The 16,404-nt window shown below is 38.5% G+C and overlaps 1 protein-coding gene across 3 annotated transcripts in view; it reads right to left on the bottom strand.

The window, feature by feature from the left end:
• SPIDR (scaffold protein involved in DNA repair) overlaps positions 1–16,404 on the bottom strand; it is a 338,790-nt gene that overhangs the window by 61,418 nt on the left and 260,968 nt on the right. For all 3 annotated transcript variants that reach the window (XM_039222923.1, XM_039222926.1, XM_039222924.1), the window contains one exon: positions 14,061–14,201. In XM_039222923.1, coding sequence (XP_039078854.1) covers positions 14,061–14,201 — 141 coding nt within the window. The remainder of the gene's footprint in view (positions 1–14,060; positions 14,202–16,404) is intronic.

Below are 16,404 nucleotides of genomic sequence, written 5' to 3' on the forward strand. Positions count from 1 at the left end.
ACTGTTTTCCAGAGGGGCTGTACCAGTTTACATTCCCACCAACAGTGTAGGAGGGTGCCCGTTTCTCCACATCCTCGCCAGCATCTAGAGTTCTCTGATTTGCTCATTTTAGCCACTCTGACTGGCGTGAGGTGGTATCTCAGTGTGGTTTTGATTTGTATTTCCCTGATGAGGAGGGATGCTGAGCATCGTTTCATGTGTCTGTTGGCCATCTGGATGTCCTCTTTGGAGAAGTGTCTGTTCATGTCTTCTGCCCATTTCTTCACTGGGTTGTTTGTTTTTCGGGCGTGTAGTTTGGTGAGTTCCTTATAGATTCTGGATATTAACCCTTTATCTGATATGTCATTTGCAACTATCTTTTCCCATTCCGTTGGTTGCCTATTAATTTTCTGGGTTGTTTCCTTGGCTGTGCAGAAGCTTTTAATCTTGATGAGGTCCCAACAGTTTATTTTTGCTCTTGATTCCCTTGCTTTTGGGGATGTGTCAAGTAAGAAGTTGCTGCGGTGGAGGTCAAGGAGGTTGTTTCCTGCTTTCTCCTCTAGGGTGTTGATAGTTTCCTGTCTCACGTTCAGGTCCTTTATCCATTTTGAGTTGATTTTTGTGCATGGTGTGAGAAAATGATCTAGTTTCATTCTTCTGCATGTTGCTGTCCAGTTCTCCCAACACCATCTGTTAAAAAGGCTGTCTTTTTTCCATTGGATATTCTTTCCTGCTTTGTCAAAGATCAGTTGGCTGTATACTTTTGGGTCCACTTCTGAGTTCTCAATTCTGTTCCATTGGTCTATGGGTCTGTTTTTGTGCCAATACCATACTGTCTTGAGGATGACAGCTTTGTAGTAGAGGCTGAGGTCTGGGATGGCGATACCTCCCGTTTTGGTTTTATTTTTCAGTGCCTGATAGAATATTTTTGAAGACTGGAAGTAGGACATCACCCAGGGGTCCACATAATGGATGAATAAGGGAAGAAACAGGAAAAAATCTATAGTCAAACAGAATCTATATCTAGTGGACAACACAGTGAATTTATTTTATTTTTTGAATAACTTTTCTAAAGACTTTTAGGGTAATAATTTTAACAATGGTTAATGCTTGGCCTGTGCAGTTCAAAGAGAATCTTGGGGTATCTGCGTGGTTCAATCAGTTGAGTATCCAACTCGGTCATGATCCCAGAGTTGTGGGATCAAGCCCCAGGTAGGACTCTACACTGAGCATGGAGTCTGCTTAAGATGCCCCCCACTCCCCTACTCACACTCTCTCCCTCTCTAAAATTAAAGAAATAAATAAGACAAAGAGAATCTCTTAGGTGGTTTGTGGTTGTCATTCATCCTCTTCCTATGATCAACTTGGTGGGTGTGCCAAGGCTTGATGCAATCTGTTGTTTTTTTCTCTTTGTATGCTTCAATCAATGTCTTGATTTTCACTATCACTGATAATAAAAACAAATTGGAGGAGATACAAAATAGCTTTCTTACATTAAGGATCTTTCATTGAAAGACAAAGGTAATGAATGATTTAGAGAGGCCACTTTAATAAATCTTTGTCCTAAGTTCCCCAAAGTAACAGTTAAGAAATAACTGGTATTCTGAGCCCCTACTTCCTAGTTGTGTCTTTTTGAGATGTGAAATCATGCCCAGAGGTTCCATTTAGAAACTTTCTTCAACTGGATTTAGGAAACTACTGTAACACTTTTTTCTCTCTCTCTCTTTTTTTTTAAAGTAGGCTTCATGCCCAGCGAGGAGCCCAACATGGGGCTTGAACAAGAGTCTGACGCTTAAATTGACAAAGCCACCCAGGTGCTCCTTGTACCCATATTCATAACTCAGTGTAAGCACTTCGAAGGCAATCAGTTAATTTTTATTTTTTCCTTTTTAAAAACTGAGGTGGGGGTCTGGGTGGCTCAGACATTAAGCAGCTGACTTTGGCTAAGGTCAAGATCTGAAACTCTTAAAACAAATTTTTTTTTTTTAATGTTTATTTCTGAGAGAGAGAGAGACAGCATGAGCAGGGGAGGATAGAGAGAGAGGGAGACACAGAATCTGAAGCAGGCTCTAGGCTCTGAGCTGTCAGCACAGAGCCTGACATGGAGCTAAAACCCACAGACTGTGAGATCATGACCTGAGCCAAAGTTGGACGCTTAACCCACTGAGCCACCCAGGTGCCCCTGAAACTCTTGAGTTTGAGTACCACACAGGGTAAGCTCAAGTCCTGCACTGGATAAGCCCTGCTTCTTTCTCTCTCTCTCTCTGCTCCTCACTCACTGGCACTCTCTCTCTCAAAAAAAATATTGAGGTAAAATTCATACAACATAAAATTAACCATTTTAAATTACACGATTCGGGGACATTTAGTATATTCCCAGTGTGGTGCAACCATCACCTCTATCTAGTTCCAGAATATTTTCATCACCCCTAAAGCAGACCCCATACCCATGAGCAGTCGCTCCCATTCTCTCCTCTACCCAACCTCTGGCAGTCACCAGTCTGCTTTTTGTCTTCAGGGATCTGGGCATTCCATATAAATCAAATCATATAATATGTGACCTTTAGTGTCTGGCTTCTTTTACCTAGCATAGTGTTTTCAAGGTTCATCCATATCATAGCATGTGTCAACATTTCATTCTTTTTACACAGTATATTTCTGACTTACTAAAAACACTTTTTGTTTGTCACTTCATTCATTCTTTGGAATACATGCCTTCCTTTATTTCCAATTATATTTCTTTTTCTTTTTTAAGGCTGGGATTATTTATTATTTATTTTTAAAATCTGTGTATAGTTGACATTCAATGTTATACTAGATTCAGGTGTAAAACACAGTGATTCAATTTCTCTATATGTTCTCTATATGCTCTCTGTATTCAATTTCTTTATGCTCAACACAGTTGTAGCTACCACCTGTCATCAGACAACACTATTACAATATCATTGACAATATTGTAATGTCAATGCTGTGCGTTGCAATGCTTATGCTGTGCCTTTACCCCCATGGTTTATTCACTCTATCACTGGAAGCCTGTATCTTCACTCACCTTTACCAATTTTACCCATCTCCGCACCCATTTTTCCTCTGGCAATCATCAGTTTGGTCTTTGTATTATATAGGGCTGATTCTGCTTTCTGTTAGTTTGTTCATTCGTTTTGTTTTTAGATTCCACATATGAGTGAAATAATACGGTATTTGTCTTTCTGTGTCTGACTTATTTCACTTAGTATAATAGGTCCATCATCCATGAATGAAAAGATCTTACCCTTTAAGCTATCTTGAGAAAGAAGAACAAAGCTGGAGATATCACAGTCCCAGATTTTAAGATATATTACAAAGCTGGTAGTCAAAACAGTATAGATAGATACACAAAAATAGATACACAGATCACTGGAACAGACAGAGAGTCTACAAATAAACCCATGCTTATATGGTCAATTAATCTATGACAAAGGGGGCAAGACTATACAATGGGGAAAAGACATTCTCTTCAATGAACGGTGCTGGACAGCGACATTCAAAAGAATAAAACTGTACCACTTTCTGCCATCATACACAAAAGTAAACTCAAAATGTATTAAATATCTAAATGTAAGATTTGAAACTATCAAAATCCTAGATGAGAAACAGGCAGTAATTTCTCTGACATTGGCCATAGCAACACCTTTCTAGTTATGTCTCCTGAGGCAAGGGAAACAAAAATGAAAAACTATTGGGGCTACATCAAAATAGAAAACTTCTGCACAGTGAAGGAACCTATTCACAAAACACAAAGACAACATATTGAATGGGAGAAGATATTTGCAAATGAGATGTCCAATAAGAGGCTAAACCCAAAAATATGTAAAGAAGTCATACAACTCAACACCAAAAAAACCAAACGGTCCAACTAAAAAATGGGCAGAAGACCTGAAAAGACATTTTTCCAAAGAAGGCATCCAGATGGCCAACAAACACGTGCAAAAATGCTCAACATCACAAATCATCAAGGAAATGCAAATCAAAACTACAATGAGATATCACATATATCAGAATGGCTAAAATAAAAAAGATAAGAAATAACATGTATTGATGAGGATGTGGATAAAAAGAAATCCTTGTGCACCACTGATGGAACTGTAAACTGGTGTAGCCACTATGGAAAACAAAGTGGAGATTCCTCAAAAATTAAAAATAGAAATACCATATGAACCAATAATTCCATTACTGGGTATTTACCTAAAGAAAACATAAACATAAACACTAATATAAAAATATATATGCATCCATACGTTTATTGCAGCACTACTGACAATAGCTAAGATATCTACGCAACCTAAGTGTCCATCAATAGATGAATATATAAGGAAGATATATACACTCATACAAACAGTGGAATATTACACAGACTTGCGATTAAACTTCTGTGTTTGCACAGGGGTAATGCTTTGGGGATGATATCTAGTTTCTTTCTTTCCGGTAAAGTTTTAGCCTTAGCTGGGTGGTACAGGAGAGCTTTGGAGAGTGAATTACAGCTCAGATTTTGTCCCGACTTGAACAGGAATTGGGCTTTCATAAGTACTCACTGGCTAAGAGTTACCTAAACTAAACTAAGAGGGACCCAAATTCTCAGATACTTCCAGCTGTTTGCACAGGCAGGCAAAGTGGTGTCTGTGGCTGAGGGCAGTCTTTTGAAGATAGGGACATATGTGGGCCCACAGATGCAAAGGCACAAAGAAGCTGGGGATGGGGGTGGGGTGGGTACAAAAGAAATGGCCAAAGGGCTTCAAGAGGATCTGGGTCCAATATCAACCATTGTTTACTACTTATTTATTAATTCTAATTAAATGATTCTCAATCATTAGACAAATAATTAATTAGTGATTCTGATACATTTTTGTTGTAAAAGAATTATCAGTAATTCAGATATTAGCTTAAGCCAAGGGCTGCACTACAAGAAATCTTTCTCCTTACTATTTCTCAAACACACTTCTGTCTCACAGACTTTGTACTTGTTTCTTCTGCTAGGGTCTCACCCCATAGAGTGAGAAATGCAGGACTTTGCAATAGAAGAATCTGGCTATTCAACACTGACCTAGACTTGCCATCACTGACTATATGCTGTGTGCCTCTTAATGGGATGCAATACGGAGGACACAACATCCTCATGAAGTATTCTTGTCCCAAACTATTGAAACAGGTTCTAACCAAACCTTTCTTAACTTTCAGTGTACAGTATAAATATTGTTTTGTACAGTTACTGTTCCTCGGGAACACTGGGTTTGTCTACATATCTAGCACTTGCTTTGTTCATCCTTCTTATACCTCATGCATTTCAGATTCATTTAATTGTATTCTTTGGAATTTTATTATTGGTCCTATGTCCTGTATTCTTCTGGCCTGGGCCAATAAATCCCTTCCTGCTTTTATTTTTTATTTTTCTTAATTAAATCACTGCATACTCATGATTATTTAGCTGATGATAAAGATAAACTAAGATTGGATGCATGATATTTATCAAGTTACCTTCTTTCTTTTTTAAACTTAAAAAATTTTTTTAAGGTATTTAGTTTTGACTGACAGAGACAGAGCATGAGCAGGGGAGAGGGCAGAAAGAAAGGGAGACATAGAATCTGAAGCAGACTGCAGGTTTGTGGGGCTCAACAATGTAGGGCTCAAACCCATGAACTGTAAGATCATGACCTGAGCCGAAGTCAGACACTTAACCTACTGAGCCATCCAGGCGCCCCTGAACATTTTTTTTTTTTAAGAGAGAGTGAGAGAGCATGTGAGCAGGGGAGAGGGGCAGAGGGTGGGAGAGAGAGATTTAATCTTTTTTTTTAATGTTTTTTATTTATTTCTAGGAGAGAGAGAGAAAGAGACAGAGACAGCGTGAGCAGGGGAGGGTCAGAGAGAGAGGGAGTCACAAACTCTGAAACAGGCTCCAGGCTCTGAGCTGGCAGTCAGCACAGAGCCCGACACGGGGCTCGAACTCACGAACCGCGAGATCATGACCTAAGTGAAAGTTGGACGCTTAACCAACGAAGCCACCCAGGCGCCCCGAGAGAGATTTAATCTTAAGAAGGCTCCATACTCAGCACAAAGCCTGACACAGAGTTCGATCCCATGACCTGAGCCGAAATCAAGAGTTGGATGCTGAACCGGCTGAGTCACCCAGGCACCCTGTGGGTTACCTTATTTCTACACATCTCCTCCTTATAATAAAATGAGGAAGTCGGTCTTCATAAATTATAGATTAAACTTTTCAGCTTTTCCCGACTATTCTTACTGTTCTTATGCAAAATGTATGGTACCAAAACTATTTTAACCAGATTAAGTATATAAAGATCTCCTTGAATCAGAAATAACTAAGGTTACAGCAAAACAATCAAATACATAAGGAAGCAATTCAACAGTGTAAATCTTAGAGCCATAAATCTAATCATGGCTTCTGTGATTTGGGATTATAAACTCAGATTTCAAAAAACACCTTTCCTCTAATAAAAAGGTATGATTTCTATTAATCTTTGTTTAGAATCTAATAAAAATAACTCAGTTCACAGTAACAAAGACATTCAGAAATAAAGTGATTAAAGCAAATATTAGGAAGATAGACTTCATCTTCCTGAAATGTTTCTACTCCAGAGAAAGGTTTTATAAGAGCTGTTTTGCCTTCCAAATGCTCTACACTGAACATCACAATCTAGATGATTGGAACCCCTACTTCAGTAGAAGACCTTACAAGGTTCATTACACTTATTATGCTCAGCCAAAGATGTATGTTCCATACCTACCAAGTAGATGGCAACTTTGCAAATTAATCTGCAAGAAGGTTGTTTAAACAACAGGTTCACTATTTCCTTTAAGGAAAAGATGTTCAAATGGAAAAAGTATCTTTGTGTACAAAGATCAAAATAAAAGCCTCCCATCCTAACCCTGAAAGGGAAAGCAATTACCTCAAACTTACACAGGCTTGAAGGTTATTGGGTGTAGTCATTTCATTTTCAGATGCATCGAGGGCCAGGGCTACTGGTATTGGTACAATCCAGGTGTCCTAATTTCAAGCTAAGACTCTTTCCACTCTATACAGAATGTCCATTTGGGTACCCTCAAGTTAGAGAACACCACGGTGACAAAATAAGAGGGTGTGGGCAGCACAGATATACAAGAAATTCTCTAAGAAATAATGTAAAGAAATATTTCTCTAAGAAATAATGTGAAGAAAGAAATACTTCAGAACACAGAAACAACACATACACAATATTAACAACCAAGGAAAGTTGAAGGGGGATATAATCTTGAAGAGATTTGCTTACTTGAACTTCTATTTACTATTCTATTGTCTCTTATGCTACCCTGCACTACTGTTAGAGACCCAAAATACTCCCACTTTAAAGGACAATAGAAACATTTAATTTTGAATTAAAATACTCATGTTAAGAAACACTGGCAGAGAGAAAACAGTAAAATCTATAGGAAAAACACAAAACATACCTGTAAACTGATTAAGGGCTTGGAGTAAGCATGTCTGTTTAGGGAGAGCTTTCTTTTGCTTTTTCAAGTATCACTGGTTTCAAGTATACTCTCTTTCACTGATATTTTGTTCTCCTTCCAGAAACTTAAGTGAACTCCAGGAACAAATCTATTTTTCAGAATTATGGAAGAATGATTAAGAATGTCCTTTACAGGAGGGTTTCCAACCACAGCAATTAACAAAGAGATTCTGGACCTCAAACCTCAAGGGAAGGGAAGTGTGTGGCTCTTTAAAAGGGTAGCCTTTTTGAAGAGGGAAAATCAAAGGAAGTAAATTACTGAAGTTTCTTACCCAAAGAGAGCTCTCACCATCACATGTTTCCTGTTAAAGGAGCATCTGAAATGGTTCCTCAGTAATAACCTAACCCAACCCAGTTGACTTGCATTAATAATTCTTAATGATTCCCTTCTACTGCACTTCTGCGCACTCTCAGCCACACCCAGCTGCAGTGAGGACAAGGGTCTCCACAGGACCCTGAGCACCCTGGTGCCCCTGCCTGCAGTCACTTCACACTGGAGCTAGACCCCTGGGCCAGTCGTCCTCACATCTAAGACAGGGGTGGGGACAGAGTCTTCTCCCTCACTGACTCTTGTGAGGACTGGAAAGGACAGGAAAATGAAAGAGCAATACCTGGGAAAGCTTTTCCTGTGAAATATTAAGTAATGAACATTCACACTCTCCCTACCCATGATAAAGTGTTTTCATAGCACAACCCCATGCATGTCTCCTTTGACTTTGTGAGGAAACCAGAGGTCTGTGTCCAGGGCTCACAGAGAGCATGGTCCTCACCTGTACTGGATGCCAAGTCTTGGGACCAAATGATCTGCATTCCTCCTGCTAAAATGGAGCTCTAATAATTACCACTTATTATGTACAAAATATACATCCAAATCTTGTTTAGGAAAATTCTAAGATAAACTCAAGCAAATAACTAATGTCCATTTTACAAATATTTTGAACCTATCATGTGCCAGGAAATGAGCAAGAAATAGCACCTGCCCTGATAGAGCCTAACAGTTGGCAGACCAATCTGAAATACAGTTACCAGGCACTTTAATCAATGTCAACTTCTACCAGTGTTTACACCATGCAAAGGAGTGTGACAATGACCAAGACAATTATCTTGGTGAGACTCAGAGCCAGGCACATGGTGCAGGCCAGCTTGGGAGAGCCATCTAAGACTCTTCATATAAATGCTGATGTTTGCATATAATTACTAAAAAAAATGGACACATTCAAACATATTCCTCTTATTTACTCTTATTTACACTCTTATTTACATTAGAGTACACGTATACTCTCTGCTGGGACACAGGTCAGCAGGAAAACCACAGAGCCCTGGGCATGGGCACTGAAGTATCACAATGACCATTGAGAGCCCTGCTGGAGGAGGTGACCCGTCTGTAACTGCTACAGGAGACAAAGGAGGCAGTACTGGGTGCAAGTGCTAGGAGTCTTCATAAGGGAGCACCTGAAGACTGGCCTATGAGGAAAAGGCAGGTCCTAAATAAGGCCCAGGAGAAAAGCAAAGTGTTCTAAGCTTAAGGCATGGTGCATGCATGAATGGTGGGACAAAAGGCTACAAGTGCAGCTGGCATGGGGGCTTGTAAAGGACTTTTGTATCCTGACTCTGGGGTTAGTATTTGAGCATGCTGACTAAGCTTGGCTTTTGGTATAAAATTTAGCAGTACTTAATCTGTTACCTTGAAAACAAAAGTTGATTTAAACAGTAACTATTAATTGGGATGCCTGGGTGGCTCAGTTGGTTAAGCGTCTGGCTCTTCATTTCAGCTCAGGTCATGATCTCAGTGTTCATGGGATCAAGCCCCATATGGGACTCTGCACAGACGGCTTGGAGCCTGCTTGGGATTCTCTCTCCCACTCTCTCTGCCCCACTGACCCCGTGCTGTACATGCTCTCCCACAAAAGCGCCACCCCCCAAAAAAAACAAAACAAAACAAAACACTTAAAATAATAACTATTAATTGGATTATTTTCTGAAATGTACCCCCTAACACAAAGTACTTACCCCTTTACTCTATCACAAAAGCTGAACAGAGAGCAGTGCTCTCCTCTCAAAGGAGGTAAATGGGTATTTGGACAATTGAGCCTGTCTTCTCTCTTCCTCATTCTAGTCCTTAGCCCCAGGCCTTTCCTGTTGTCTTCAGGGTTCCTAAATTTTAACCTGCCCTCTGAGCCCCCTTCAAAGGGGGGAGCTATTAGCCTACAGCATTCTGTATGAAGCACTTGCCAGTTAGTGTCTGTCTGGGTCACCCCTGGCTCTCTTGCTGGTCCATGAGCTCTTGGAGGAAGTGGTCTATTTTTATACTCTTGGTACTGATGCCTGCAGGTACCAGAAATTCAAGATTAGTTCCTAACTAGTTCTTTGCTCTTTTTCCCTCAAATGCTACAGAAGTTTCTGAATTTATAGTCCTGCCACCAGCTCTCCCTCTATCTTAGATCCATTACAGGTACAGTAACAGGATAATCTTAACTCTCTTTCATTTTTATTACCTCTTCTTTTCTTCCCTCAAAATCTCACAGAGGCTCTAATTTTCTCTTGGATCAATGCAGAATCCCTAATAACAGGACCTAATAACATTATCTAGCTGACTTTAGTATATTCTGGTTTAGGATAAATCCAAAAAATTTAACACAGAGCTCACTGCTACAGCCACCAGCCACAAAGAGGCCAAACAGTTATAGAATAAATGAGTGAATTATCTTTTCAATAAACCCTCTCATTTCCTATTTTGCAAACATCCCTCCTGATACTATATGTATGTCCTCACAGATAACATCTTACCAATTTGAAATTTTTTTTTAATGTTTTATTTATTTCTAGGAGAAAGAGAGAGAGAGAGAGAGAGACAGCGTGAGCAGGGGAGGGTCAGAGAGAGAGGGAGTCACAGACTGAAGCAGGCTCCAGGCTCTGAGATGGCAGTCACCACAGAGCCCGACGAGGGGCTCGAACCCACGAACCGCGAGATCATGACCCAAGCGAAAGTCGGACGCTTAACCAACTAAGCCACCCAGGCGCCCCACATCTTACCAATTTGAAGATAACTTTTCTTTCTGGCAGGTCAGGATGTTTAAAGCATTTGTTTTCACTAACTTCTTTCATGAAATTGGAGATCAGCCAGTTAAGATCTAGCCACTTAAAACATTAATTGCTCCAATACTTGTGTCCGTCTAGTTGTCTGTTCAATGGGATGCCAATCAAGGTCAAAGATCATGCCAGCTGCTCCCTGTCATTCTGGACACTCTGGTAGAATCTTCTGTAAATAGTAAGCACTAAGTGCTCTTTAATAAAATTTTCTCTTAAAGGCCAGTCAACAGATCTAAATCAAATAGCACCTATAAGTTAGTCATTTTAGACACAGAGAGCTTAATAGGTTTTAACAAGTTGGGACATAAATACTAGTAGGATTTTGAACTGAAAGAACTTCCCCTCCCCCACAAAAAATTTAGCTAGCTGTATTTTCCATACCTACAGGGTTAACATATATTTTAGGAATTTTCCCTTTCAGTACTGTCCTATCATGTAAAACTAAAAACAAATAATAATCAACAATAAAAAGATAAAGTTCATACATATAATTATAACATCAAAGTCATGTGAGTTTTCAGCTTATTTGACCTACTAAACCGCTGCACAGGCCATGCAGGAAGACAAAGGTCAGGGGACACGCCTTAGAAGAAAGTCCCAGGAGAAATAGCCGGAAGTACTCTGGAAGGGAAGAGAGCATAGGCAGAGCTCCACATTCTACTCAGTAAGCATGCCTCAGAAGTGGGTTTTTTTGTTTTTTGAAAATGGTGTTTTTTTACCCTTTAAATTCAGGCTATTTTTCTGATGTTTTTTGCTTTAAGCAGTCAGTTTGGGCATACAACTCCAAAAATATGTCAGAGAAATCCAAAAGATATGATTGTTTCTTTTGCAAGCCTTCTCAAATGAGGCTGGTGGACAGAACAGTGTCCCGTGCACACTGGTCCAACAGCATGTCTGTCTGGACAGCTCTCAGGCCATCGGTCCACGTCCCTTGTAGGGGAGTAGTGATTTTCTCTCACTAGAAGTATGGATTAGATGAAATCTGGTAGCCAAGGTCTAGAAGACTTCATGACTTTGCCCAAACACAACTATTTTCCAACTGGCAAAAAAAGTTATTTTTCTGTATTAGATACTGGAATTATATAATTATAATTAATCATTTTAGCTTGAATTTGGGTAATAAACATATTTTGTTAAGGTTTATGAGAAATATATTTTGTTAGAGTTTATGAAAGTTGCTATGAAACAGAGTAATTTGGGGGAAAATAAAAGAGACTATTTGTGTTGACTGGGTCATGGATGGATGACTGACAATGCATGATATCACCAATAGGCAATTATAACATCCAGCATTCCTAAATGATCTAATAATTTGTTTTGAAGAAAGATAGCTTCTAAAATAACAAAAGACAATCTAAACATTTGTATGGATAGCTGTGTGTCAAAATATAATTAAATATATAAGTAAAGAAATTTATCCCAACTGGAAAAAAAATCACATATTTAGTCATCAACTTAAAAATAGTATGGGTTCCAAAAGTTTGTAAATGAACTATGTGCAACACTCAGTGTATTTCCTGTGGAAAAAAACATTTCCTATGGGAATGTTGTAGATAGTAGTAAGGCTTCCAGGGTTACCCACAAAAAAGTAGATTAAATATTGGGAGCATAGGTATAGAGTGTATGTCGTAAAAAAGCATAAACTTTACAGAGGCAGAGACCTCTGGACTGCAGTCCTGACTCTGTCATTTATCAGCCGAATCCCACAAGAAGTTATGTGCTAAATAGTCTCCAGCAAGATGTCAGCTTCCCGAAGCAGCCTCTGTCTGGCCTATGGGACGCCAGCAAACCTGGTGGCTAGAGCATTTCCCCTGACAGGGAGCCCACTTGTATCCTGGTATGCTCAGGTGGGAGTTTAATTAGGTGTAGAATTTATGTCAAGGAAGATGACCTCTCACATGGCCCTGAGAGCATTCATGCTATCAATATGTCAAGGTAGCCATACCATTTACTGTAACTACACAGTCTTTCAGATGCTTGTATTTCTCAAACTTAGGACTCAAACTGAGGTTCAGCCTTAATAAAGACAAGGTTCATGTGACCCAATTAAACTTTTCTTTTTTTTCCCATTAAACTTTTCACACATGTAGATATGCTTTCCAAATGGGCACCACCCCCCACCCATACGGAAATTGCATTATAATACAGCTACCCTTTCATAAACAAAAGGAAGCATTTGTTATAAGATAAATCTGCATGGATCAATAAAATGTTCTTGTGTCCATCTAACCACAGCTTATAGAGGATCTTTCTATGAAGTACATGTCTTTTGGAAAAACAAGCTCTTAGGCGGAGCCATCACTCTGGACAGTCCTATATGAAAGCCAGATGATACACAGAGCTGTGGCCTGTGGGAATGCTGACTGCTCACAGTTCAGTTATTTTTTAAAAATTTTTTATTTATTTATTTTGAGAGCGGGCACATACAAGTAAGGGGGGGGCCGGGCAGAGAGAATCCCAAGCAGGCTCTGCACAGTCAGAGCAGAACCTGACAAGCGGCTTGATGTCACAACTGGGAGATCATAACCTGAGCTGAAATCAAGAGTTGGATACTTAACCGACTGAGCCACTCAGGTGCCCCAAAAGCTCACAATTTAGAATGACCATTGCTAGAATGTTCATTATGCAAACCAGAGGAGGATACTATCAAAACCTGCTTTATAATCAGAACATCATACACTCATAATGGTTTTTTCTCTCTCTCAGATATTGGTATAAGCTCAGATGTTAATTAATTAGATAAAAAATTAACATCAAAAGAGTTAAAATAACACACAATTCAAGGAAGGAGAGATTACAATAAAATAGAGAAAATCCCAAATTTACTGTTTATATATTAATTCTCTATATGATTGAATAGTATGATTAAAAAATGTTTCTTTTTTCCCCCTAATTTATAGATTTCAAATGATTACTGGAGATATAATAGCAACAGTTTGGACCAGATCTATGTACCATTCTACCTTGCATGTCCAAAATCACATTTTAAGGTGATGTACCATGAAACTTAACAGAGAACAAAACTTTCTTACTATGGAAAGCAAAAAGATGTGACAACTTAAGAGTTTTAACAAAACTCTTATACAAAAGATTATAAACTGCCTGTACACTAAATTACATTTTCATTTAGATAAACTGACTCATGTGAAGCTGTTTTAGTTTTTAATTAGTAAGACATACAGAAAATAAATCTTTACAATTAAAACACAGATACATAACATTTTGCATTTTCTTAATTTTTAATAAAATTAGGAATCACTAAATCTGCATGATTGTTTTTGTTGCTAATTACAATTTTTTCCCCTAGAAGTACTTTATGGGCTTTATTCAACCCTGGCCTAGTTTTATAGGCAAACTCTAGGATCCTAGTTTATTGTCTTTAAAACTAAGAGATAAAACACTAATTAAAGGACCAGTCATTGCAGCAAACTAGATGCTATTACAGAATGTCCTCACCTTCCTCTGGTGGCCTTCTGTAGAACCTTCATTCCCATTAGGCTGCAGGATTTCCCTTCCAACTGTTGGTCTTTCAAGATGGTGCCCTCAGAGTACACTTCACTGAACATTCCATAGGCATCTTGCACAAGAAGGCAGAGTCTACAAAAGAGTATTCACATTTTTTTTAGGAGATAGTTTTTGATTCACTATAGAGAACAGGATTTCTTTCTTCTACACTAGAAATCCATTGAAGTCATCTTCCTGAATGGATAAGTCAGGGTAAATGAAGTTGAATTCAAACGCGCACTTTTAGATTTGTACTTACAGGCGTTTGGGTCACTATCCACACCATACAGAAGGAAACAGAATTCTCATTTGGCCTAAAACTAAACTCTAAGCCAAACGTGGTTTAAAAGTACACATAGACCATCCTTTCAAATAAAATATATTGCCGGTGCCCAAAGAAGAGTACCCTTCTTCCCCATTTTTATCCTACCTTTTACAACAGGAAACATTTCTATTTTGCATGGATGCTCAACAGAGAAAAAACCTTCAGTGTTAACATTATGATGAGAACAACAGTAAAGGGCTTTCTCTGAGAAGGTACATATTTACAGACACGAATAGCCCAGCAGGATAAAAAACAGTATCCCTGCTGGCAGCAACACAGACACGGTGGGTATCCAGTGACGTGATGTGATTCCCCCCAACTTTTAAGTTCAAAGGGAAGTACTTACAAAACCTCTTTTCTTTAAAAAAAAAAAAAAGAAAAAAAAATATATATAGGGAGAGATGAGCAAGTAGAGGAGGGGGGCTGAGGGAGAGAGAGAGAAAGAGAGAGAGAGAAATTTAAGGACGTTCCACACTCAGCAGAGAGCCCAACCTGGAGCTTGATCCCTTGACCCTGAGATCATGGCCTGAGCTGAAATCAAGAGTCAGATGCTCAGTTGACTGAGCCACCCAGACGTCCCTATAAAACCTATTTATTACTGAATTTCCAAACCTCTCACTTCATAATTCAGGTAAAAAGTCTTACTTATTATGATATGGCACATTCTCAGAAAATATTTACTGAAGCCTGAAAAAAAAAATTAGGCAGCAAATAATACCACCAAATAGAGAGTGAGGAACAAAACTATTTTAAAGATGAGGGTATGCAGGACAGTACATGTTGAGGAAGAACAGATGACAAATGATGAACAAACAAATGCTCAGTCTGAAGCAATGAACTTGAAACAATGCTTAGAAACTAGACTTCAGATTAAGTCTCCCCTCCCAGGTCCACAGGGCCCCCCTGGTTCACAAAAGAGGCAAACGGAAATTCTGTGTGAAGGAAACTACCTTTAATTTGATCATTAGTTGTCATGGAGTAAAATCAAACCAAATAAACTTGCACTTGAATAAAAATCACCTTGTAGGAAACAAACTACTACCTGGGAAGAGTTAAAAAAAATAAAAACAAAAAACAATAGACCTCTTGAGAACTTGACATATTAGATTAAATGATATGAAATATGGAATAACTATTTTAAAAAAGGAAAATCACAAAGATATAAATACAAGACAAAAAGCTGTATAAAATGACTTGGCAGGTATGGAGAATGAAATTAGAACTTTTAAAAAGGAAAAACTCCACTTATTGAAATAAAAATGTTATTAAATATGTGTAAACAAATGGTTACATGTACCTGAAGAGTATGGATATGTGAACTGGGTTACAAATTTGAATAAATTACCTAGAATGTATGTTGAGAAGTGAGATCAAAAACATGAGAGAAAAGAGAAGTATAGAGGATAGAATGAGAAAGTCTAACATTTGTCTAATAGGAATTTCAGAAGAACAAAAGAGAGGAAGGAAAAGCAATAATTTATAGATTTAGTAACTGGGAAATTTTTCCCCAGGTGATGTGAGAAATGAATCCAAAGATCCAGGAAGAAAAACAAATACCAAGCAAGACAACGAAAAGGAAACCAATCCTAGGATACATACTATAATAAAACTATAGAATATCAAACACAATGAGAAGATTCTAAAAGCAAAAAGGGTGAAAAGACAAAGGAACAAAAATTTGATTTACACCAGCCTCCTCAAGAGCAATGAATGAAGCCAGATAATAGTGAACTATTTTCAGAATTCTGGAAGCCATCTCCACAAAACCATCTTTTAAGAATGATGGTAAAATAAAGACATTTTTAGGTAAAGAAACACTCACTACACTGTCCACCTACAGAGCCTGAAATATTTACTAGTTACTAAGATAATTACTAAAATAATTTCTAAATTATGTAATTTAGGAAGAAGGACATTATTCTGAAAAAAGGTCTAAGATACAAGGACTACTGGGCAACCATACGTACAAAA

This window comes from Hyaena hyaena, unplaced genomic scaffold, assembly GCF_003009895.1.
Source record: "Hyaena hyaena isolate Hyena2069 unplaced genomic scaffold, ASM300989v1 scaffold_1218, whole genome shotgun sequence".
Taxonomy (NCBI): Eukaryota; Metazoa; Chordata; class Mammalia; order Carnivora; family Hyaenidae; genus Hyaena; species Hyaena hyaena.